At 39.6% G+C, this 26310-nt stretch overlaps 1 protein-coding gene across 1 annotated transcript in view; it reads right to left on the bottom strand.

Annotated features, from left to right (window-relative positions):
* MAP3K5 (mitogen-activated protein kinase kinase kinase 5) overlaps positions 1–26310 on the bottom strand; it is a 106593-nt gene that overhangs the window by 24255 nt on the left and 56028 nt on the right. Inside the window, exons 9-15 of the mRNA XM_074580618.1 lie at positions 20508–20667; positions 18210–18363; positions 15165–15272; positions 9910–9959; positions 4776–4871; positions 3335–3416; positions 1246–1379 (exon numbers count right to left, since the gene is read on the bottom strand). Coding sequence (XP_074436719.1) covers positions 1246–1379; positions 3335–3416; positions 4776–4871; positions 9910–9959; positions 15165–15272; positions 18210–18363; positions 20508–20667 — 784 coding nt within the window. The remainder of the gene's footprint in view (positions 1–1245; positions 1380–3334; positions 3417–4775; positions 4872–9909; positions 9960–15164; positions 15273–18209; positions 18364–20507; positions 20668–26310) is intronic.

Here is a 26310-nt window from a genome sequence, read left to right as displayed (position 1 = left end):
TCTGGAAATTTTTTTTCCTTTAGAGTAGTTACTGGTCTGTTCAGACTATCTTTCTATCAACCACAGTTCTTACAAACAACACATTTCTTCTAAGTACATACAAAACTTGCAACCCTATTTTGAGCCAAAAGATTGTTTTATGTAACGAGGCCATACTTTCTGCAGTTAAATTTGCAATAACAATATAGAAGATGGAAGGATTCCTTTTCCATAATCTACGTTCTAGTATCTTTAAAATGTGAGTATGGAGAAATTATTAGACCACAGACTTCTCCATATCGAACAGCCAATATACATGGATTCAAAGAGATTTAGGAGGATTCATTTTTTAAACATCAAAGAAAAGAACGACTAAGTGGGGACAGAATAACTGAAGGAAGGCCCACAAGAGACCCATGAAAAAGAAACTGAGCTAGGACACCAGGTGGCATTACTGACCTTCCAGTCTGTAAATCACACAAAGAAAACTTTATGAGAGTTATCAAACAGTATCCTGTCAACATCTAGGCTCCAATACAATTTAAATAACACTACTTGATGCTGGATAGGTTGTAGAGAATAATACTCCTTTTCCACAAACGGTGGGTTTTACTCCCAGGGACATACATTCTAGGTAAAAGTGAGAAGAGTAATAGCCACTGTGGTGGGTTAGAATAGCCTCCTTTATCTACTGTTTTGAATACTAGCACTCTCTAAGATGACTGCTTTGTAGGGACGGGTAAAACCAGCTTCCTTCCTGATATTCATTGTAGATTGAGCACTGCACAAACAAGGATACAGTTATTTCCTCCTACAGAGGGGCTTCATAGTAAATGATGCACAAACAGGAAAGGAAAATGTTTTCACCAACAATTCTGGCTCAGAATTTTAAAGAACTCCACAAATCATGAAATTCAATAGTTCTTTATAAAAGACATGCCTGAGCGTGTCTAAGTAGATAGGGTTTATCACTAGGTGTTTGAGTGAGATACTGTACTCCACCAATACTTCTTTTGGAAAGAAAAGGTATTATAAACTACTAGTACCAAACTCAGTAAGCATCTAAATTCTCAGTTGTGATGATAATCTATTTCGCAACTTGGAAACGTCTAGTTACAAAGATAGGGAACACGATTATACCCAACAGACAGGTAATTTATTGGCAGCTTGGTAGAAGAGATACTCCTTAATCAGCAAACTGGTTGATCACATTACCGATGAAATTACGTAATGCACAAACTTTGGAATCAGCCACAGTTACTATACCTGCTGTCTCTCTCTGGGATTTCTTTAATAGCAATTCTGACTTGATTGCTCAAATCTCGTCCAGCATATACAATGCCGTAAGTTCCTTTCCCCAGAATGACTCGCTCGCCATTTTCATCATATTCATAATCATACTGCAAAGCAAACAACAACATGAAATGAAACAGAGGGGTAAGATTTATTCCACCTGACCCCGTGCTCATAACTAAGGCATCTAGGAGGCTAATTGCTTTCTGCAGACCATGGAGAAGGAAAGAAAAACACTTCAAGAAGACAATTTGGATACTGTGCAGACATGCCTATATCTCTCCACTGACTGTACAGGAAGCGCTGGCTTCTAAGGTATCCATTTCACAGGTAAGTGCATAAAGCTAAACTAGCCTCTACCCGTTGTGAGTAGTTACGCTTGCATGTCTTACTCAACAGCATCTGCAATTCTGCTGGCAGGTGCTGCAAAAACAAGAGAAGACGACAGAGGGCACCCTGCACCAAACGGAGAACTTCGGCTCCCACACAGACATAAAAAGCAAGGCAGGATACACTTAATTTGTTCCAGATGCTCTCCTCACCTGACCATGTCTTCCAAAACCAGCACAACCTCAATTTTGCCAGTGCCAGGTCAGCCAGCAGCGTGTGGCAATGGAGGTCAGTCACGATTGCAGTATATTAAGCATGGTTTCGGCTGAATTTGAATTTCAAAGAGTTTAAGGCCAGTCCAGAAACAGTCATTATACAGATTATTTGATCTAGCTTCTTGTGTAACACAGACATGTAATTTCACACGCTCACTCCCATGCTAAACCCAGTATTTTATGTCTAGATAAAGTACTTTTTTATTTTCCTCCAAATAAAGACTGCTATCTTTCTAATGAAAGAGAGGGTCCACTACTTTTAGTACTTTGTTTCAACAATTAATTACTGTCACGGTGAAGTCATGCCTCAATTCAGATTTCTTTGGCGTTACTATTTCATTTAGTTTTTCTTCAACAGATTAAAGAGACCATTAGCACATTGTAATTTTCCCTGTAAAAATACTTACCCACTGTAATCAAGTCACCCACTGCTTTCTTTTTGCTAAAATAAACAAATTAGGCACCCTAAGGTTCTCATTATAGGGTATTTTTCTATCCCACAAGTCACTCTAGTGGTTTCTTTGTCCCATCTTTGATTTCAGATTTATTACAAAATGCCAACATCAGAACTGGGACAGAGGGCTGTCTGTATTCATTATGCAGCGCTGACTCTCTCAGTCAGTTCTGGATGTCTTTAGAGCTTCGGGACACCAGATTTTCATGTGATAGGACATAGGCTTAGGTATTCTTTCCTGTTCCCTGCCACCTAAAAGAAAGCCTAAATACCGTAAATACTGCATTGCAGCTGATGGCCCTGTACTCGCTTTTGAACTCTGTGTTATGTTCAGGGAGAAAGCCAAGGTGAGAATACAGCGTGTAATTGCATACCCAGGCAAGCTATAACTTAGCTAGGAGGGGTGGCAGCAGACGTAGGGCACCCTAAGGTTCAGTGTGAGTTAGTGGGCTAAGGGTATAAACAGACCCCCAGCAGCACCAACATCACCATCTGATTTGAACTTGACGTTCATTGCTGTGCTGCCTACAGATGGCAACTAGCAAGGACAAATCTTCCCCTACAACAAGGATATCCTTGCTTGTGGTGCAGACGACCTGCCAATAATGTAAGTGCCCATGATTCCAGTGATGCATGAAACAGGCAACAAGCAGTCTTTAAAATTTAAACAGATGCTAATTCTGCCTGACTATGATTACACTCTGAAGGAACTGGTACAAAAGTCACTCTGTAATAAGCATGACTGGAGAATTCCAGAGTTTAGTACCTTCTCAAGTGAGTACGCTATCTGAAATACAAGAAATTTAGCTATGCTCCTTATAAAAACTACATGAGGACCATTAAAAAGAATGATTAATCTATAAACAGTCAAGGACAAAATTTTGTAAACAATAACTTGCCTGACTTCTTCCAGAGAAGGGATGAGTAATTTACTCCCTTCAGTGAAATGCTACAATAGAAGCTCAAAATTATGTTGGGGGGAAAAAAAAAATAGTAAAAATACCTCTAGAGAGTCTCCATCACATTCCCCTTCCTCTGTAGTCTTCCCTATTTCTTCAGTGATACTGTTCACCATGTCAAAAAACCTGTTAAAAGGAGAAAAAAAAAAATCAAATACACACTTGAGACAGTATGGTGACAAAGAGAACACTTCTCTAAAGTAATGAATGAACCAGAAGAGGACTTAAGTATAGTAAGTATAACTCAGTGCAAACGTTTGTTTGTCAGCAAAAAGAAAAAGAAATTGTTTACATGGAGAATTAACAGTCAAAATCTGCAGTTCTCATACTTTTTACGTCATCCTTTTATATGTGCAAGACACCAATGGTGCCTGAAATTACTAACGGAATTCATATTTCAAAATCTATGTATCAGGAGAAATTCTCATCCTATATCACCATTTCTTTACGTCCAATGAAAGCACTGAAGCATCTTGAGAAGTGCCTAGAAGAAGCCTTGCCCACATTTGGAGGAATTTTTTGTGGTGCGGCAAGGCTAGCTTCAAGTTTTTGCTTGAATGAAAGGGTCTATTTTACAACTTCCCATTAAAAAAAAATATTACTATTACTATGACACATGACTTCTACTCCTTTGAAAGAATGCAAGTACAAATACCATGTCATGCTAAGGTATTGCTTATTCTTCTAAGTATTCAGATATGAAGGGGAATGAACATGGTAAAAGAACCGATATGAAACAGAATGGATGAGAGAACAAGCTAGGGACTGGGCTGGGAGGTGGCCACAACCATTAATATAGAGTACTGCCGTGCTTTTTTGTAAAGTTGTAGCCTTTTTTAGCATAAAAAGACATGAAATTTCCTCTGGAAATGCCTTCCGGACTACAGCCCTCAAGCATACAGAGCAGAAGCACAGCTTAGAGAAACTGAGACACCCCAAATTTTGTGAAACAAACCTTTGCCAAGTTTCCTGAAGGGATACTGGTACAATCTTACTTAAGGAAACATCGTGATGATAATGCAAAGGAAATCAAGTATGCTTCTTTGTAATCGTAAATAAAATTTTAGTTACAATAGAAGAGAAATTTTGACCAGACCTTGTTGTTACTCCAAATGTTCCCACTTCAGAAGCCCATTTTAAGTTTAGGATGCTTTCTTGGATGGGGGGAAAAAAAAAAACACTTGTAGTAAGCCTTAATATGATAAGTATTAGAGAAGTAATCCCACAAAGTGTGTAAAAAAATAAAATTAAATTTGTAATCATATTTGTTCCTAATGTTTGTCTGAGTTTGCGCTTTGACCCTTCAAAGCTGATAAATCTCTAGGGTACTGTAGTACTAAGCTTTTGCATGAAAGATAGTGATCACTGAGGATGCTCAGATCGACTTTCACCATAGTTCTGAAACAGTCAGTCCCTGTTGCGCATGCAGACACCATCTACCCCATGACAGGTTGTGTTTTTTCTGAAATAACAACAGTGACACACCTTCTGCAGTGAAGTTCTGTGCAGAAGTAGATTTGAAAGTCATCTGAGTTGTGCAGCACGTATAGGAAACAGCATCGTTCTTCAAACTTCGAAATGCTGAAAGAACAGCCAAGCAGAACACGTTATTGGAAAAATGCATTTGGACTTCTACTGGCTATATCAAACCACACAGATCAACCCATTTAATATGGGAAAGGATGAGATTAAACCTAAGCCACCATAGTTCTTCCTTAATGTAAAATTACACTCTTGTGTTGTCCAAAGTTCACATTATGCTCTTTGCTATCATTCAGCTTGCCCCCCTAGTTCACACATTGCCCAAGAAAGAGTAGGAGCAAAGAAGTTAATAGCATTATTTCATTGACCTGAGTCATTTTTGTCTTCAGTGCATTTAGGTAAGGCCCTTAATTTCCCACTCCTGCAGCCAGGATGAAACATCCTTTCAAGATCACATTAGAAAGCTGGACTTTGAACTCAAAGCATGAGTTCCTCCTGCTTTAGAAACCAGCCACGGTTCAATCCTGAACACAAAAAATTCTAATCGGTTCCTTGTGAACTGGTACATTGATAATATGTTGGAAAAATATTTTAAAATTAAGTCAGCATCAAAAAATTAAGTGAATGACTTTACCACCCTTGCCCACCTACGCTTTTCTTCAGTTTTGGTTTTATCTGCTGTAACAGGAGAACAAAGATACTGAAGAAATACGTATGCTATTCTTATGGATGCATAGATGTCCCAACAGAAGACCAGAGGAGGTGCAAACTCTGGTACAGTTGTCAGTTTTCTACCCCAAGTAGGCTGCAGCTCTTGCAAATATATTAATTCACTAGAACTGTTTTATATGCTTGTCATTACTGTGCTCCTTATAGAAAACATTAAACATTATTTGAAATAGTTCTTTCCATAACTTTTTCACATGTTGAGTGCCAGGTGTCAAGCTGATGCAGGAGCACTGATTGTTACTATATTAGATGAGGAGAAAAAGACGGCTAGAGGTGTTACAAGGGAATATAACGCAGTGTTTAAGAAACGAAGACAAACTCATTATCCTTATTAACACTGTTAAGATACTGGACAAAATCCATAGTCCTAGTGACATCAATCTATTTTAGCTGTATCAAGATAGCCATCATGTTTTAAATTAATTTATAGCAGAATAAAGTAGAATGATATTCTATGTGCCAAAAGACTGATTATTTGATTAATGTCACAGTTTTTCTTGAAATATCAGGAAATACTTGTAGTTTTCAACCTTTAATGGGTGTCTAAGGTTGCTTAACTGCTTCCTTTTATGATTCCTCTATTGTACAGCCCTGTAACTCTCTTTACACGAGCTGGGGGGCCTGCCTTTCATAAAGCTACTTATGTGAAGAGCAAACTTCATTATAAGAATATTTGTCTTTGGGTGTGGTGACTCATTTACTTTTATGTTAGGAGAAATTCAGAAGAGCTATGCAATGCCCACATCTGGGAAGACAGTCACTGTCCCCAGTTTATAAACTAACCTTTAACTCAAGTTTCTCAAGCATATAGGTAAATTCTCCAGATATAGAATAACTGATATTAACAGAATTACTCATTCATTTCAGGTTCCATGTGAGTTTAAACATTTTACTGAATAAACTGTCAGTTTAAACCTGACATGCACAGAAGCCACTGACTAACACAGCAGTGAATAAAAGGGTAAGAATGTGGAGTGTACACAGAGGGCAGGCAGATTCATAAATATTTAAGGCCTTTAAGCAAGCATTTACATTGCTTATATGTTGCTTTCCTCCCTGAAAAAAAAAGTTGTTCAAATGAAAAAAGGAAGACTGAAAAACACCAGGTTATAAAAAGAGAGGGGATAATTTGCTCAGGAAATGCCTCATTCTGACAGTTCCTGAGCACCTGTAGGACCCACTGACTTCTACAACAGCAGAATTGGGGTGAATTTGCAAAACTCCGAAGACAAACAGGGAAGCACGGCGTAGCGTGGCCCTTGTGCCCAGCTCGAGTGCATCCAGAACTCCCCTTAGTCCATAAGAAATAAATACTGCAAATGCTGTTAACTACTGCTTACTAATACTTCCAGATGAAGCAGCAGATAAAACAGTTGAGCATTGGCAGCAACCACAGAAAAGCAGCTCCGTGGAACTTGTCTGTTTGCTAGAAGTGCGGCAGTACAGACACCTCCCACTGTCATAATTAAGTGGTCTGATGAGATTCCAAGCTCCAAGAACTTGGCATGGAAGATGAGCACCCTCATTGTCCATTCTCAAGCTATGAAGAATACTGCATGCAGATCTGAATCCAACTTTCTAACACTATATTCATCGGCACGACCTTGGAGGTACTCTCCCATGGAAACAACACAAGCAGCAGTTATTTCATAATCCAAGGCTTGTTTTGAACACTGAGAAAAAGCCAACTTGTAGTCTAGCAACTTCATTTTACTGCTTTATTTTTTATTCCTAAATTGGAAAAATAAAGATGGCATCTTCTTGCTTGTATGATGTCAGCTCTGCAGAACACCAGGGACTTCTGGACACCCTAAGATGCAAAGCACCTTGGGGTAGCAGCCACGTTCCAAAAGCTCTGATGAAGCCTTCGAGATTAACAGCGCTTTTTGGCCCAATTCAATAATAAACATTTGTGTTTAAGGGGTCACAAAGGCATATGACAAAAGCAGAGTTATGTACATCGGCGCACAATCCACTAATCAATGGGGTTTTTAAGCTAAACCCAATTACTACGCCTCCCTGCATACACAGTGTGATTTAGCACTGTGCTGCTCAGAGAGCTCCATACACTTTCCAAATCCCCTTGCAAGTCTTGAGACCTGAACTATTACTCATGAAATAAGATGCTGATTACACAGGCTGATACACAGCACGCAGAGGGGACCCCTCAGTCACTTCCTTGAAGCATTTACCAAAAACATTAGCCATGTCAATGCTAGATGTCTCTTCAGACCTGCCGTCTCCTTATGTAATGCAGTAAATATTTATGGAGGCCTCTGTACATGATCTTGGAGCCTTTCTCAACAAAGACCTGCCTTGTACGTTGAGGCTGCACTTCTGAAGCTGGCTCTTACTAGTCTAGAAAGGCTGAGAATCCTCATAAAGCTGGGAACTCCCCATTCCTAGACCGCTTTAAGTCTAGCAGCTTCAAAGGAGCCAAGAATAGTCTTAATACAAAAATAGATTAGAAGCAGGCCTGGTTCCGAAGGCTGTTCCACTCCAAAGAATACCTGCCTTCAGAAAACAAGAAAAAAAACTGAAAAACACTGAAAATTTAAGTGATCAGAAACTTGCATATATTTGAAAGAAGGGAAGGGAGAAAAAAAAAAAAGGCTTATGCTTGCATAAGATAAAGATTTCCCCCTGCAGCTCCTCATGGAGGCAGCCAGAGTTTTCTAAGAATTCACAGTGACTCTTGGCTCACTGTAAAGTCTCCCAAGTTGCTTTGGACATCTGTCCAGATGAACAGATTGGAAATTTAATTGACAAATTAAATGACAACTGACAGTTTAAATAACAAATGCAGGAGGGTACACCAGACACAGTACTGACCATAGCATGGTTTAATAAGGAGGACAGGAACATAAAAAAAAAAAAAAAAAAAAGAGGACAATAAAGAAATCCTTTTTTTCCTCTTTTTTTAGAAACATACAAAAACATACTGTAACCAAAACCCAAACCAGACTAAACTAAGCGTATCATTGCAATTTTTTGCCTAAAATAAGCTGAATCCCACAGGACTTGAATTTTTGTGCCTATTGATAGTTTGTTTTTTTAAGTCACTTTTTGGAAGGAGAAAGAATCATCCATCTGTGCAAAACGTCCTGCAGACATAGCAACAGCTTTGTGTGTATGGAACAGTTATTATTAGAACAGAGCAACGACTATTTTTAAAAACTGTAAGATTTCTGGACTGCTTTTTTTTTTTTTTTTAATTACATAAAAGCAAACACCAAAGTGGTAAATTGCAGGTTGCCAAAGTATAGATAAATCCTAGGGGGGAAAAAAAAAAAAAGAGAGACTAAGATGAAGAATTGATCCAAAGAGGTCACAGCAGTGGTGAAACCCTACTTTCTTACTATCAGAAGATATCAATTGCAAGGCTGGACCCTGCCAAATAGGATGCACACTACGTTCAACCTTGGCTAGCAGAGCAGAGCAGACCCACAGGCTCGGATTTGGCTGTCCTCTACTGGCAATATGGCACACAATCCAGTAAAGAATTCCCCCTAGATAAGTCTCCCTAGTAGACAGAAAACATTTTGCTGAAATCAAGCAAATAGACGGCAAAGTTTCCCCTGTTGTGCCCTGTCCCAAAGAGGGAAGTGTGCTGAAGAAAAGAGAGGCAACCTTGAGCGTATAACATTGTTCTCTTCTAATCCAGTCAAGCCAGTCCTGCACGTGTCATTCCTGTTCCTGTGATGTATTAATCCATGTTAACCTACTCCACGTGAATCTTTGGGAGGTTAGGAGGGGTTGTTTTTTTCTTTTTTTGTTCTTCTTCTTCTATTGACTCCCTTTTCTGTTCTCTCAAACAATCTTCAATTTTTCACTTTGTGGTCTAACTACCACTCTGTGTTGACAGACTCCTCTCCTTACGGGCCTTCTCTGAAACAATTTTGCTGCCATATCCATAAACAGACACAGAAACAAAACCACCCCAAATGTACACACTCACACCCCAGAACTGGTAATCAATTAGGATATTCCAAGACACCCTGATCTGGTCAGTTCTTCATATCCTCCCGCTCTGCACCCACATGTTACTTTCTGGCTTACATATTCTGTGTACCAGGCAGCTCCTGGCTGTGACAGAACTTGGGTAAAATGACATGAAACATTGGCAGTTACTTTAAGTAAGTGAATACCATTTTCTAGAAAATATTAGTTCTTTAATTCAACGGGCTAGGTTTGCTAATTTTTACATAATGAACTCTGCAAGCAGTCATTTCTGAATCCGGACTAGGATTCCTGGGGCTTCACTTAGAGCAGGGCACCCGGGAAAGTGCCCGCAATACTCTGCTCCAGCTCTGCCTCTGTTACTCCACCAAGGTCCACAGCAGCAGCTTCACACAATACTCATTCAATTGCTCTCTTCTTTTCAAAACATGAAAGGGAAACAACTTACCTTACTCCCCTGATAGAAGCAGCACTGAAGTTCCACTCGTGGATACCTTTCTGTAACAGACAGAAAAAAATAAATAAATCATTTTTATGAATGAAGCACCAGTAGGCGTATCTTCTAGACTGAAACTGAAGAGACGGAAAGAGAAACACTTGAATCACACCAGCCTATTACCTTTTAACAGTTATTTTTCAGGGCTTTTTTTTTTTTTTTTTCACCCAAAACCAGAACAACAGAAGTTTTGGGTTGTTTCTTTGCCGTTTACTGTGCAAACACAATATACAATGTACATTTTAGAAAGCATGCAAAACAGAAGGGCTGCCAGTATAGCCTGGTCTGGGTACTGAACTTGGGGTCACACGCGACCATCTAGGAAGTGTGCGGGGGAGTGGGGGGAAATTCCACTTCTGAGAATAAGAAGAGGCTGCTCTTCACGCTCAATGCCCTGGTGCGTGGGAAGAGCAGGCGGAGAGAGCTACAAGCAGGAAGTCAGATGCTGGAGAGAAAAGTGGGAAATTCTTAAAAAGTAGGAGGAATTGCTCAGGGAAGGAGCAAATCTGAAGGCCAAGTGTCCAAAGAAACAGAAAGGAGGCTATTTCCCTAGGAATCCAGAAGAGAGCAGTAAGAATGTACTGAAACGCCTAAGAGCTGCCGGAGTAATAAACAAGGCTGGAAGAAAGAAGCCACCCTATGAAAACACAAAGGGCCAGGCCTCACTTACTGTCACGTCTTTGAAATTCACATCTGTCACATTCAGCAGAACTGAGTTCTCTCTGTAGGCAGTCATAGTGCCCGATGTTTATGTTCTAATAAAACTTTACTGTAAGAAACAGAAGCCTTTTGTATCTTCTAATGAAAACATTCTCCTTTCAGGAAAAGGTGGAACTAAACCACCTCGAATTCCTGGCGACCTTGGGATCCCACCACAATAAGCAATGTATTTGAAGAATCTCTGCTTTCTAGAGTTTTGGCATTTTAGTGACCTAAGCAATTAAAAGGCACAGAGACATTTCTTGCTGAGAGGTAATTTACAGCATAAGGGCACAGCACCAAACACAATCAAATGTATTCCAAAAGAAGACAGGAAAATGCATAGCTTATAAAACATTTCATGACTAGTGAAATGTACAGAAGTCAGAACAGATACACTGCCAAAATAGTTGCACAATGTGCAGGAAATGATAGAGGAAATTATTCTCCCAGCTATAACAGCTTTCTATAAGGCTTTCTACACCAATTTTCTCCTCCTCTGTAATTCTTTCCTTCCTGCTCAGATGGCATTAAAGGTTGTGATGCTAATATAAAATGCCTAACACAACGTACCAAAAATACAAGCAAACATCTTTCTTGAAGCACAAGCTTCACGCTATTATAATTGTAAAATACAGAGCGGTAATACCAGTATCTCCTCAATGTTAAATGGAGAGAAGGGTTTGTGCGGCGGGGTACAGGGACAGGAGAATAGCCTGATATTAAGAAAATGTGGGATTCCATCTTCAAGTGGAGGTACTAACTGATGCTGGTATGAAGCGTTCATGAAACTGCTATTCGAGTTGCCTGGTTCTCTTGCACAAAGAAAGATCACAAACTCAATCCCTCTGCTAATACAGAGGATGTATCTGCCCTGTCTTTTACTCCTCCCTCTATATACAAACTCTGCTACTTCCCAGTTTTCCATGCTTGGAAACTCTCTTCAGAGCTTAGCTATTGGTACGTGTCCAATTCCCACTATTGGGAATAATCTAAAATCTCACTAAGTTAAAATGTACGTCTTGACAGGCATAAATTCTCAAGAAGCATAACAAGAAGCCTAAGTATTGTGGGTTTTACCTGTCACCTATGTGCAACTAATTTCTCACAGATTCATACATCTTTTATTTACCACACGAAGTTCTCGGGCAATGAAATAACAGAAAAGTGACGTCCCTCATGATCTTGCCAAGTTTTGAATACATTGGAGTAAATACGTCAGGCACGCTATCCAAATTCAGCATCTGTTCTTTGGTTAGGCAAAAAAACCACCAAGCACCCAAAACAAAACTCAAACTGGATTCAGAAGCCAAGGCGAAACAGAGACAGGCTGTTTACTTCAAACTTGCAAACAGCGCTGCTGCAGTCCTCTAACCCCGTGCGAAAAGGGCTGCTAGAATTAGGGAGCTGCAAGGCAAAGGTAACGTGCATTAATACAAAACATAACGCTATCTGATTTTTATAGGCATTTGGTTATGTTAAACTTAGTATTATTAAGGGCATAAATGTTAAGATACGCTGCTAAAAAAGCCACGGAACAGGAAGAGGCCACATTATTTATCCTGGTATTGACTGTCATTTGCCCATTTATTACAAAATTGCTGGCTGCAGGCTCCACTGAGTTCCAGTTTGGATTCAAAATGGAAATTCGGTTTCTTTGTGCATGAAAGGAAGTTCATACACTTTGTAACTCACAATTATTATTCTCAAAGCACTGATTGAATTTTGGCAAATCAGTAGAACAGTGAATTTATGAGCCAAAATGAACTGGAATCCGAAGTGTGAGCTGGTAAAGCTCTGACAGACTGATGGTAGGTAGATTGAAATCAGATAGTTGAAGAAGTTTCCAAACCCAGCTGTCTAACCTGCCCTTGCAGTAGGGATAGGTGGTCTCTGCTTGTTAATCAGCCCCTAAAATGCCTGTTTTCAGCCTAGTAAGGATCAAAGTAAGAGTCCTCCTCTTTGCAGTGGGCTGACAGATAATACATCAATTTCCTTAACAAAATCTCTAATCAAAGACAAATATTATACTGGTCATAGTCAACTGAAAAGGAAGCTGGTGTCTCCAAATTTTTCTAGTCCCTTTTCTCCCTATACAGTTTCTGATGGATTCTAGGGACGTCAACAGACTTGCAACAGCAGACTATAATTGTACAGCTGAAGAGAGAACTACCAAATTGCCCACTGCATTCTTTTGATGGGCATTACGGCTCGCAGGGCAAGGATGCCTGCACTGAGTATCGATCAGGTCCTGGGCTACTCACTAAGCTCACCACGGTAAGGATTCTGGTTAGAGCAAAAGTACTAGGGAGTGCATTTAAAACTGACTTTGTCTAATGCTACTGATTAACACTAGAGCAGCAAAAATAGGAAAATAGCATCTGCAGAAAATACAGAGATACACTCCCCAAATCAGGAAAGGGGAGGGGCGGTGGAGAAAAAGAGGTACAACATACTATAAAGAAACTTTAAAAAGGGAATAACAAAATTACAATAATGGAAAATACTACAAAGCACAGGTTACAAACTCCGCAAAGCCAAATTACCTCTCTACTGAACACCGAACAGGTACAGACTAATACATCCAAGTCCTTCTCCCAGTCACAGGATGACTGGGCAGCCAAGTGACACAGCTATGAAGAAGGCCGTTGCTGAAAGTATCAAGCAAAATATCCCAGCAGCTAAAAGATACGTGAATGTATCATGAAATACCATTTTTGGACTATAAGTGTGCATGCTCAAGTAAGGTAACTCAAACTGGAACATACGAAGTCATGGCAATGAGATACCATGTGCGGCCAGTACACCAAGCCTACTTGTTTTGCCTAAAAAAACCCCTAATACTAAGAGATATTAGGATTCTCCTTAAAAATATTGTAAGGTAAACATCAGAAAGGAACCACTTAACATAAACACTGTGTTAGCAAAAGAACAAATGAGTACGAAATGGCAACAAACATTCACACTGAAACCGTCAACTGTAAAACCTACCCTAGTATTCAGACAGAGCTTGATCACTTCATGCAAAACATGATATGGCCAAGAGTGTCTGCAACAGGGCTGAACAGGACTCAATAGCCCAGAAAATTCTTATTGTACTACAGATAAGCCACTTAACAGAATGGAAAGTATTGTTTGGAGGTGAACTACATGCGCACAAAAAAGAGCCTACAAAACCCAAAGGATTATGCATGTACAAGTAGTTTCTAAATAGACTAAATTCCGAACACAGAAATACTTTCAGAACAGATACATTACAATAGCAAGGTTTACTCTGTAGTACTGGTAAATCATTATTTACTGTGTGACAAATTTTCATTTTGTTCAAGAATGGCATAAATTTATTTTTTACATTATTCCCAGAAGCTGAGCCTACTTGGAAGAACATCAGCCAGAATAAATCACAAATAAACAGAAATTCACTGGTCTAGGTAAACATTTCAGCTTGTCCTCTAAATATGCTATTTCAGCCACTGTCCATTTACATTTTCTCATGAACTCACAACAGAAATTCTACGCAGTACAAGCCTCACGTATTCTGCGAGCAAAAGATGTTTCTCCTTTAACAGACTACAGGTACAAAGGCTGAAGGACGCATCACCTGAAAAAGAGGTGTTCACCGTCCTATCCTGCAGGCAAACAAAATGCTGCCACGGAAGGACAAACAGTGCTAGTTCTTACAAATGGCACCATCTCCAGTGTTGTGCCTCCAGCTGAGTCACCCTCCATTCACGCTTCATCTACTCCCCCCACGTTTCCATGCTCCCGTCCTTCTCCGAGGTTCTACGATGTCCTCCCTGTCTTCACTCTTACCAACACTTTACTTCCTGAGCGTCCCAGAATGCAACAACATTCAAGGCTTTCCTTTCCCCTTGCATCCCTGGATTTTCTAAGCTCCTTTCCAAATACGCCTGACTACCTCACACCTTGGCTTATGGACTTCCCAGATTTTTCAATTTCTAGACCTGCTGAGCATCTATCTGTCTTTTTGCCAAATACTTCTTTGGCTTTTGATTGATTTTGCTCCTATTATAAGACACCAGTCTCAATTGCTTTCATAGGAGTATTTACCACCACTGACAAGAAATACCGCAAGGGAGAAGATAGTTTTGTTTGTATAAGCAATTCTATGCTACATTATTTGTACGATGACAGTGTATTGCAAATTACTGATGAAATCTTAAGCAACAGACCTGTTGTATATGATACACTGGTTTAAAACAACCAGAAAGAAGACGCAAGCTATTTTAAAAAAAAGATGGAGACAAAAGATCCATTGATCAACAGGACAAACAAAGAAAAAATTAAGAATGCCATATTAAATAAAAAAATTTTAAAAATGCACGGCAACATATCTCCACAGCATCTTCCTGTGCATTACTAAAACACTTTTCTCCTTTGCAGAATCCATGACTAGATGCAACTGTGTACGTGTTATATGCCTTGTGTACCATGCATACTTTTAAATTGTGAAAAAAGTTACAACTACAGACAATGTCACGATATACCTTGTCATCAGGCAGCACGTGCCAGATAGATACAGTCTTCTCCTCGGCTTCACTGTTGATGGAGAGATATGAGGGCTGATAGATTTTTGTTGGTTCTAATATTAAAACCTTGTCGGAAAAAAAAATAATTAAGAGTTAGTACAAAATATGTAGAACTTTAAAAAGTATTAAAATCTGTTAAAACTATTTCTATAGTCATACTATATCAGGAAAATAGGGGAAACAGAACAAAAAGTAAAATTTTAGCACCTGGGCTAGTTTAGTATGGCTGACTTAAGATAAAAAAAAAAGCCAAGTTTAATTGAGTTTTTTATATAATGCTATTATGTGTCAATTGGTAGCACATATCATAATTTTCCAAGTGATTTCTCTGACAACTATCAGATCTTGCAATCTTTCTGTCACAATTCATTCTCTTGCAATGCCGTTCAAGAACGTCCATCTCCCATGTGGACAGGACTCATGGTATACCTTTACCATCTTTTGGTAGAAGCGCATTTGGGTAAATCAGAAAAACACATCAACCTAGAGTTAGACTGAACTGCTTTTGATTTAGACCACTGTGAACTGTAGCCACCAGAGCAAATGATTTTCTCAAAAGCAACAAGCACCACTGCAACAGCCTGACAGCTAAAGATTATAGAAAATTTCCTGGAATAAGTGAAACAAAAACTAGAATCGTTATGTAAAAGAGATGGGATGCAATGCAGCAAGATTTAGTCTAACATAACCACTTAGTAAATGAAGCCAGCCACTCTGCCACTTTAATAATGTTCTGCCAGAATTAATTCCAGATCTTTAAAGTTTCCAGCATGCTTTATAGGAAAAAGACAAAGTTTGGATATTTGAAAAAGTGTGGTTTCTCATTAGAACTATTTATTTTAGATTTTCAGTGGTTAAAATCTGATGTATAAAGCTCCAAATCTATATTGGCTGTGTTGAAGGTATTCTCATTCTTCAGAATGTAAAGTATTGACATTAAATCAAGAAAAAGCTACTCTCTTCCACTGCAGCATGTGTACGAAGATTTCTAGCCCTCAGTGTTTAGCTGAAAGACATTTATAACGTAGGACTAAGTTAAAGATGGTTAATAAACTGATAACCTCCTTCCTTTCTTCTGTCCTTCCCCCTCCCATAAAAGCTCCAATCAAACATCATCTTCAAAATATCCAAGGTATAGAATTTCTCATTTGAAAATTTTTGGAGTTCACAGAACTGCTTTAGGAAATAATGACTGACCAGGCCAACTTGGTCTACATCTATTTTAAAAAAAAATACATAAACACTTAAGCAGAAAGTCTTGGAAAGAGCCATGGCTTAGAGTCGAATCTAAGCCACGTCACCTCCTACAGAGTCAATGAGCACACGGATACGCTGGAAGAAGTGAAAGGCCAAATTTTAAAAAAGTACCTTAGCATTTAACTCTGTAAATGATAACCAATGGGATTTCAAATGTGTCGCTTGGCATCTCCAGACACTTACAATTTCTAAAACCTGGTTAAGACCATTTCACAAATCAGGGTGTTTAGCCTACAGCAAGTTACCTGCACGCTGTGTCATTTCTTCCCTCTGAAGGCCGAAAAAAGGATGATAACACTGATGCTACGAGATAAGAGAGTAACTGACAGCTCAGCTAGTACTGATGGACAGTGAAGTCCTTAAGTTCAAGTTCCCCTTATTCACAATAAGGAAATCTGAAAATAACTTATTTTGGATTAAATTATTTGCAAGAATCTGGAAGAAGGGAGTGAAAAGGAAGTTACTATGTTTCATTTTGTTGCCTTGCTGAAAGGTGGGATTTTCGTTCTGAACAGGCACAAATGGCATTTTTGTATTATGAGAGATCATGCCTGTCTGTCTGCAACACCAGAACAGTTTCCTGTACAACACAATCAAACTATGTGGTTACTGAGTTTATCTTTTGGCTCATACTATCGCAACGATCAGTTTCAGTTTGTCTCTTAATAAAAATCCAACTCATTTGACTTGGAAAGTTTTATAAGTCAGAGCCTACTTTAAGTATCTAACTGTGCCATTTCATCATCCAAAAAGAACATGGCCTTGTCTTTTAAAAAAACCCAGAGGATTCAAAATATTTTTTGCTTCCCTGCAAAAGTTTACGCCAATTCTCCTCAGAGAAGGAGAACCAGACTCTCTAGGGAGTCTCATGTTGCTTTCATTTTACTGCCTCAAGCTGTTGCTGTTCAACACGAGAGTCTTCCTTACAGTTTATTATCCCATCCACGCACGGAAGCCAAAAGAACCGTACAAAACAGCCAGTACGCACTTCAAGTATCTGGGAGACAATAGCAACTGCTATTTAAAACAAAATAATGGTTAGCTAAAAGGAATAGCCAAGACATTATTTCCCATACACGTATAGTTAATATATACAGGGAACAAAGATCTTTTGACACTATACTTTCAGGACACTGTACAACACCAGAGTATCTAGAAACAAATTTCAGCAAAGTATTTGTGGAACAAATCAGAAAAGTATATCTATGCTTATAGCGCAATGTTGTTGAAATACATTGTCTAGTAGCTGGCACAATAGATTTCTGACTGCTTGGGCTGATTTTTAACCTCTAACAGAGCACAGGCGTAATTGGCAGTAGGGTATGTAAAGACTGCTGAGCTAGAAAGAGACTGAAATTATGTCTATTTTCTTCAAAACAGAATATGGTTAGTATAGTATAGCCTGGACTACAAGGCAAAGGTTTGCTTTAGAAGTATACTTTGTATACTTCATATACTTAGTAGTTTGGTGGCAAACGCTAAATAGCAAAGTTCTGTCTTGACTTTTTTCCTCATTACTTTCACGTGGAATGCACTGTGCAACCCCATTGTAGACATATGCAATCAATTAAAACCAACCTAATACGGAGGCTAAATAAATTTCTTCCGGACAAGCAGTTTATTGTCTGGCAACCTAAAAACAAGCAGTGTTTTGTGTTCATTTCCTTCGTGTCACGATTTATTGGGGAAAAAAAAGCAACCACCACCGAACAACAAAAACCACCTGAATGACAAACAACCACTTACTGGAAATCGAACAACAGACACATCTGTCTTTGTGGCTTCAACAAGAAAGTCCATCCAGAAGTCCACAAGTTCCTGTTTGGCCGTATGTTGTTCTGGAGTCAGTTTCTTAAAATGCTGATATATCAAAATAGTCTCTACAATAGACTTCAGGTACCTGTGATCATGCAAGCATACACAGATAGTAAATTTAATACAGTTTGTAAGTAATAACATCTCTACCTTTAATCACAACTGAAGCATTCACCATTGCAACACGAGGGCAGCCGGTAAGATTTTGGTTCTCTAGGATTGCTTTTAGTAATAGCAATTCCCCATTTAGAACTGGAAGCGTAGCTGGTATATTAGTAACCTGAAATATAAATGAGCGCTAGGACACTCCTTCCTGCATATATTCCTGATCCCATATCCTGTCTCCTATCCTAAACCATGAAAGCTTCATGAAATAGCTAAATCCTCTACCTATGGATCGAACTGAAACCATGTCAAACTTGTTTCAGTGGCGACCACCCTCAAATAAAAACCCAGGTGAAGAGTCCACTAGTTTAACTTTCTACACTGTTCTGTCTTCTGTATTGTATCCGCACGGGCAATTGTTTAACACAGATTTTTAAAACATGACGCTTGTGGAATTGATTGTCCTAGAAAGAGGAGAACAGCTACGCTAAGCGGCCTTTTGGCACTGCTAGGGAAGGACAAGAGAAGTGCCGAATGTCTCCCCTAACCGCGGCTCGTCCCTCTCTCCACTGTTCTACTTTCTGGGGCTGATTCATGGGGCTCCTCACAAAATATAGCTTTCTCTTGGCATTTCTGACAAAAAGTTGTAAACATAGCCTTTTGCAACTTTTATTAATACTGTAGCAATGAGATATACATGCTTAAAGAGGATTTATCACAGGTACCACCATTAGACTATTCAGACTATTCACAGAAGCTTTGTTTCCAGGCTTATGACAAGAAGGCATAATGTAAACTCAGAGGGCCTTTTGGGAGCAGCTGCACAGCTGTGCATTTTCCAATCATCCTTCTTAGGCCATGGGGATATCTGGCTTAAGGTACTGCATCTACTCCCCTTTGCACCAAGTGGGCTTTGCTGAACAACAGGCAATAGACTGGGAAGGAACTGCTCACAGGAGAAATCCTTCCTGGAGCACAAATGAACACGCTGTATTTGCAGAGTTTAATCCACAGCCTTAAACCCTAAAGGCACCGGGACATAAAATCCTGACAACCAGGCATTCATAAACTCCAGAAAACTCTACCAGGAGACTTCCAGAGAATGCTACCCAGCTTCTCAGTAAGATATGCACATAGTAAAAATGGAAAACCTTGCAGATAAATACACTGCTAACAGCACTTATAAAATATTTGGTCAGAAAATCAGAGTTCTTAATTTGGACAGCTTTCTATATTCGATATAGGAGTTTAGCACTTCCATATTTTAGCCTACATACATACATGTATCTCAGCTTTTAGAGACACTTTCTAGCTTTTATAAAAACAAAAATACATAGGCTGCGACATATGCACTCTTTCAGTTGGTAGAGTGACAACTTTTTTAGTCAGAAAGGGGTCTTGGCTCACCCCAGCTAACAGGATCCCAGCCCTTGATGAGTAGGTGACTGGTCCTTACTTTCTACTTATATCCAAAGCAGGATATAGGTGCCGGGAGCCTGCTGTCAGAGGACACATCTCTTGGCCTTCGCATACAGATGCTGCATTTACAGGGTTGTCTTCAACCCCAGATTTATAACCTTTCTGCTAATTGGACTTTAATCTGCCTTCTTCTCAATCCTGATGAGATGGAACTTGCACCATACAGCTCGTTTGCATCCAGGCTCCTAAACCAGCTGGTGTATGCAATAACCATCACAGTATTCCAAGGTACATCCATGCCTCTCTAGCCAAGCTGTCTGCACTCCCCAAAAAATTCAGGCAGTTACAACTAAACCCACATGCCACTACTGCTTCTCTTCAGCAATGTAAGCGCTGAAGTACGGTGCCTCCAAGCAACTCCTCCTTTCCCCCTTGCCCTCCAGAAGAGCCTGGAGCCAACAGTGAATCTGCTCTTCTCAGACATCAACCTAAAGACCCACATCAAATCTATTCCTGAATAAGGGCAAAAGGGGAAGAAAGTCACTTGTCTGGGTAAAAGTGCAGTAAAACAATGCACAGACAACAAAATCTGTTAAAAAAACAAAACCAATCTCCTGTCAGCTAAATACGACGCCAAACGTGAAAGCTGAAGGAGTCCAATATTTTAATATAAAACAATGTACATGATCTCGTTTATCACCTTACCATGCTGGTGCCTTTAGCTTAAACAGCTTTTCTGAAGCCTGGATCACTCTTATATGGTCATTAGCCAACATACTGGCCCCCAAGAAAGATCCCACTTCCCAATAGCTCTGCAGTTTCTCCAAGCTCCCCTTTTTACCAAGCAGGCTGCTGATCTTTACTCCTGTAGTAAAAAGAATAATAGGTCACAGAAATGTATTAATGCAGTTTTACAAAAATAACCATTTCCCCGAGTTGAAATCTATTAATTGCTTAAATTACTGTAGCCTCTCCATGTCAATAAAGTAAGATAGAAATCATACTTACCAGTTAATGTTATAGGCTTTCCAAACACCCTAAGTGGTACCAGTTTTTTTTTTCCCCTCCCCCTCTTCCTAAAGGCTTCTCAAGAAAGGAACTTTAAGACATCGCTGTCAGGACAAGGCCACAGTCAGATTACCTACGTTCTTGCATGGACCTCATCTGTAAAGGTAAATTGGGGCCTTAGGCTACACAACATAGCTGTAAAAACTTAACAGATGCTGAATAAGGCACCTATTATGTTTTTTTCTGCTTTGTGTTTTTTGATTTACAAGCCCCAAGCCCCAAACTTACCTTTATAGACAAGGTCCCATGCAGAAGGAACAGATGATCCACTGGGCTTCTTCCAGCAGTGATGTTCTTTTAACAAGCCGCAAGTCCTACCCCAATGAAAGACATCTATTAATATTCATAAGTCCCTCAGCAACTCAAGGCTATGGAGAGCCTCAGGTTTTATTTTGACTTGCTAAGTTTTCTGAGAATGACAAGTTTCCCTGTGGCCTTCAGGATGATTTTTAGTTTGTATTAGCTGCTACATATTTATAGCTAACATGAGATATGCTACACCATCCCCCACAAATAAAACCATTTGCAGCCTTGAAGACAAGCCTCTTCACAGCATAGTCTTTTATTCACTTTTCCCACACTACTCCACTATGACAGTTTCCCCTCCCACATCACCTTCCATTGTCCTTGATATTAAGGCTGAGTATTCGCAAGAAATTTCAATGCAACTGTTGATCTTCATTTCTCCTTAACCTTCCTTAAGTAGCTGGCAGACTAAACGGCATGCTGGAAGCAGCAATAAATCTTATCAAAACAGATATCATTACATTAGCCACACTTCAGCCTACAAAATTCATCTTGTTTTCTCATGTTGTTCACATTTTTATATCACCAACAATAGTTTTTAAAATGTGAAATAGTATCCAAGTCGTCTATAGCCTGTTACACATCTATATTTCACACTTTGTGCTCTCTTGCTAACAAGAAATTGTCATGCTTGAGCAACATACAGAACCAAATAATACTTAAATCATACCAAATCATATCATCATTTGTTTGCTTCTTGGGAAAAAAGTTTGTTTAGTTATTCCCAAAGAGAAAAAAATGCAACAGGTTTCACAAAATATCTCAGCTCTACCTGAAACATGATGCAGTGTACATCACCTCCAGCAACTTCACAACGTACAGTGGTGACCGTCTCTACGTATATCACCTCCGCAAGGCTTAAAGGCTTAAAGCCAAGGTGCTATCTACACACACATTGTCAAGAGGATTGCTTGAGGATGTACACCTACGCTTGTCGATGTAGGACAGAAAGAGGGAATTTGTGTTTAACTTGTTCAACTTCCGCAGGGTTCTAGAAACCAAAACCTACCTGTTATCCACACAACACAGCAAACAGAAAAAATTCATCTCCGCCAGGACCCTAGAGTAACACTACTCAGCAATACCCTCAAAGGTTGAAGGGCTCTGCTAGAATGCCTAAAATACCCGCATGCGCATGATAGGAACGTACAAGAGCAGACAGACACCTACGAACTTCCACGGGCTTTGAATGTGACCTCATCACAAGGGAAGTAAGGAATTGGTATCACAGGAATATATAGATCATTTCAAATGTGTATACCTTTGCTGGGAGGAAGGGGAAAGGGAGCAATTTAGCTTTGCGGAGGGTCTTTGCTGAGCACCGGGCGATGGCACTCACAGTTGCAGTGACCGCCGGCAAGCTATCACAAGCTACTTGTCATAGTGAGCAGCAGCACTGGTCTCTGGTTGACGGGTTTGCTTCATTGCGCCTGCAGGAACCTATCCATCACACCCCTCCAGTGCTCCAGAGGTGCAAACAGAGCCAAAGCTGGTACAAACTGAGTGTGTGGTTTTGATGAAAAGTACAACGCATGGGGAGAGGGACTGAGATTACTGGTGTGGCAGGGAGAAGTGTTTGTTAGGAGGGTAAGACTGGCAATAGCAAGGATTTTGAGTTCCAGCTCACGCAATAAGAGAGAGCTATAGGATGATGGTGGGAGGAAGGATGAATGTGTAGCAGCAATGACATCTGAGGACACCAAGTTTGGGCATCAATACTGTTACCTAGCCTGGATGAACTGGAAGTTTTACCCGAGTATTCTGTGAAGTGAATCCTATTACCTTAGAGAAGACAACATCAGCCTCTCATCAATTTCTTCTGAGAAAGACGAGGTCACTCAGTGCTAAAACTCACTCTACTTTGCTGACCTTCCTCTACAAAGCTCACCCACAAACTCACTTATCACCAAAAGGTAAGTTGGAAAAACGCAGTTCCAGTGTGGAGACATTAGCAATAGGTTCAAAAGACTACAAACTCTAATTTATAGAGGTGGGTTTTTTTGGTTTGGTTTTGTTTTCCAGTGGGTTTTATCTTTTTTGGGGGGTGGAGGAATTAAAAAAAAAAAACATCTGAACAACTTTCTATGCAAACATGCAAAGTGAACACCTTCACGAATTTCACTGAGTTTCTGGTCTCCTTGTATAATTTCTCTTCTCTGGTTTATTTTGATTTCACTATCTTTAGAAGTTTTTTTGAGAGTATAAGAAAATCCAGTCAGAGTCAAGAAATTCTCTCTTTCCATTATAAACTTGGCATTGACAGAGGGAGAAAAAAAAAAAAGCAGCAGCTGAATTCCAGTTATTTTATCAAAAATATTTTGCCTTAAAAATAAATGAGCCAAAATAGAGGAACCATTAATGCCAGAAAAGCCATTGTTTTTGTAATGCCAAGAATATACCCACAGCTTGTGAAGAACATAAGATACAGTAAGTAGATATTACCAGTTAAATATTACTATGAAGGCTTTATAAATAAACTGCTTTCCTTGCTCAAATATTGACAGAACCATTCATATTGCAGGATCCTTTGTGCATCAAAGTTGTGCAGCCTGCAGAGATCATTACTGTCAACGCAAAGCACCGCATTTCTGTTTTGGTCTCAAAGTTCGGCAATTTTGTACAGTTCAGAAAACAGAAGGAGGATTTTCATTAATGCTTCACACGATCATTTAGTTGCGAACTATTATCTGACAAGTAGAGGAAGGAATGTTTAGAAGGCAAATTTTCTGATCTGATGCAAATTGGTAAAAATTCTCCCGAATACTGGGCTTCCTCTTAGTTTTACTGGAGTTATTACATTATTGCCAACGTAATCAGATACGCATCTTCTAATTACAGCCTCATGCATCCTCTGAAGTGCTATTAGGGACCATATCTTCCCTTAGCCTTTCCCAACCGACCAATATCATTTCCATATAACCTGGACTGAACTTCAACCAGTTTGCTCTCGCTTCTCTCCTCATCTCCCACCAGAAGACAGACTTCCTCTAATTTCTACGTGCAACTGATAATGTCGTGGGTAGACACCAAACTGAAAGCACTGCCACCGGGCAAATCTAACTACTGCTAATGAATGGTCTTGTACACACAGATCTAAACAAGAGGTGACATCAAAAGAATGACATACATGTAAGAAACTCTTGGGACAGGAAAAAAAAAAATCAAAACATTTTCCCACACAACCTCTGTGGTTTTGCTTATTTTTTTTTCTAAAACATTAGCGTTAGCCCAAGACAAAGAAAATACTAAATTATCCTCAGAATCTAGCACAACTCAAGCCAGCTGACAAACCTTATTGTACAAAGAAAAATGTCAGGTCTTGCACCTGGGAAAACATAATCCAGGAGTGTAGCACTGGCTGGGATCTACCCAGCTGGGGAGCAACTCTGTGGAAAGGGACATGGAGAACCTCAAGCTCAATATGAGTGAACACTGTGCTGCTGTGGCAAAGAAAACCATCAGGATACTGGGTTGCATCTACAAGGGCATCACCAGCAGAGATAAAGAAGTCATTACTCCACTCTATTCCACGCTTGTCAGGCCACATCTGGAATACTGTGTTCAGTTTTGGTCCCCACCACACAAAAAAGATGTGGACAGGCTGGAGACGGTCCAGAGAAGGGCCACCAAGATGATCAAAGGACTGGGAATCCTGTCATATGAGGAAAGGCTGACAGAACTGGGTTTGTTCAGCCTTGAGAAAAAAAGGCTTAGGGGAGACCTTATCACCACGTTGCAGTATTTAAAGGGGGGCTACAAAGAAGATGGAGAATACCTTTTTACAAGGAGTCACATGGAAAAGACGAAGGATAATGGGTACAAGTTACTCCAGGGGAGATTCCAAAAGGAACACAAAAGGACACAAAAGGAAAATTTTTCATGCTGAGAACAATCAGCCATTGGAATAATCTTCCCAGGGAAGTGGTGGATTCCCCAACATTGGGCACTTCTAAGACTCAGCTGGAAAGGGTGCTGGGCCATCTTCTCTAGACCATGCTTTTGCCAAGAACAGTTGAGCCAGATGATCCTTGGAAGCCCTTCCAACCTCATATTCTATGTTTCTATGAACAATGACCACAGTCTTGTCAACAAGAAATTCAGGACCAATGATGCACAATAGGTCTATATTATTATACATGTATTTGAAAGCTTATTTCAAAATAGCTAAGTCAGTAAAGTATTTTGACAATATTTCCCATAACAAAATAAGAAAGACAGACACCAGTAGATAACAGAAGGAGGTTGCTGTATCAAGGGTTTTCAGCATACACCAAGTAAATGTTTACATAAGAGAGAGGCAAACCAACAGCTCAACAAAACTCCACCACCTTCCACCAAACAGCTACTGGATATTTCTCCACTAAATCATTCATCAGCCATGGATGGAACCTTAAATAACAAGGAACCTTAATTTCTGTAATCTTCTCCATACAAACAGTAAGGAAAACAACACTGGACAAACTCACCAGATGATACCAAACATCTGATCCCTACAAATAACACTCAGATTTCATCAGTACAATTAATTTGTCCAAATCTAGTTGGCTGCAGCGTGTGTGCAATTGAGAAGTTTCTTTAAAACGGAAGGATTCAAATTAAACTACACAATAAATATGGCCCACCTTCGCCAAACTATCTAATTTAAAACTGGGCCAGCTCAGTGAATATTTGCAAATGCTATGTAGAAAGCAAAACACAGATTTTTACCTCCTACACTGGCAAGAGAATTCAAATTTCAGGTTAGGAGATGACAGTATTCTATCCGACCCAAAAAGCAAAGTCTCACCCACTCACAGAAGGGCAAACACAGTAGTTGGGGCATCTCTACACAGCCTGTCACATCCAAATGAATACCTTCATTCACACCAGAGAATTTCAATTTCACTTCCATTATCTATGTGAAAGTAACCATCTCATTCTGACCTTCACACCCAAAAACCTTCTCTATCCAGAAAATTACTTACAGACACGCAGTGCACACCTGACTAGATTCTAAACTAGAGCCATGGCTGATTACAGACACATTCCGCGGAGCGAAAAACGTTGTTACTTTCTCACTGGACAACTTCCTCAGGAGACAGAAGGATAAAAAAAAAAAAAAAAAAAGACTTTACAATAAGCAAGAATTATACGA

Source organism: Larus michahellis, chromosome 3 (genome assembly GCF_964199755.1).
Source record: "Larus michahellis chromosome 3, bLarMic1.1, whole genome shotgun sequence".
NCBI classification, from domain to species: Eukaryota; Metazoa; Chordata; class Aves; order Charadriiformes; family Laridae; genus Larus; species Larus michahellis.
This window is presented reverse-complemented; position numbering and strand designations above follow the sequence as displayed.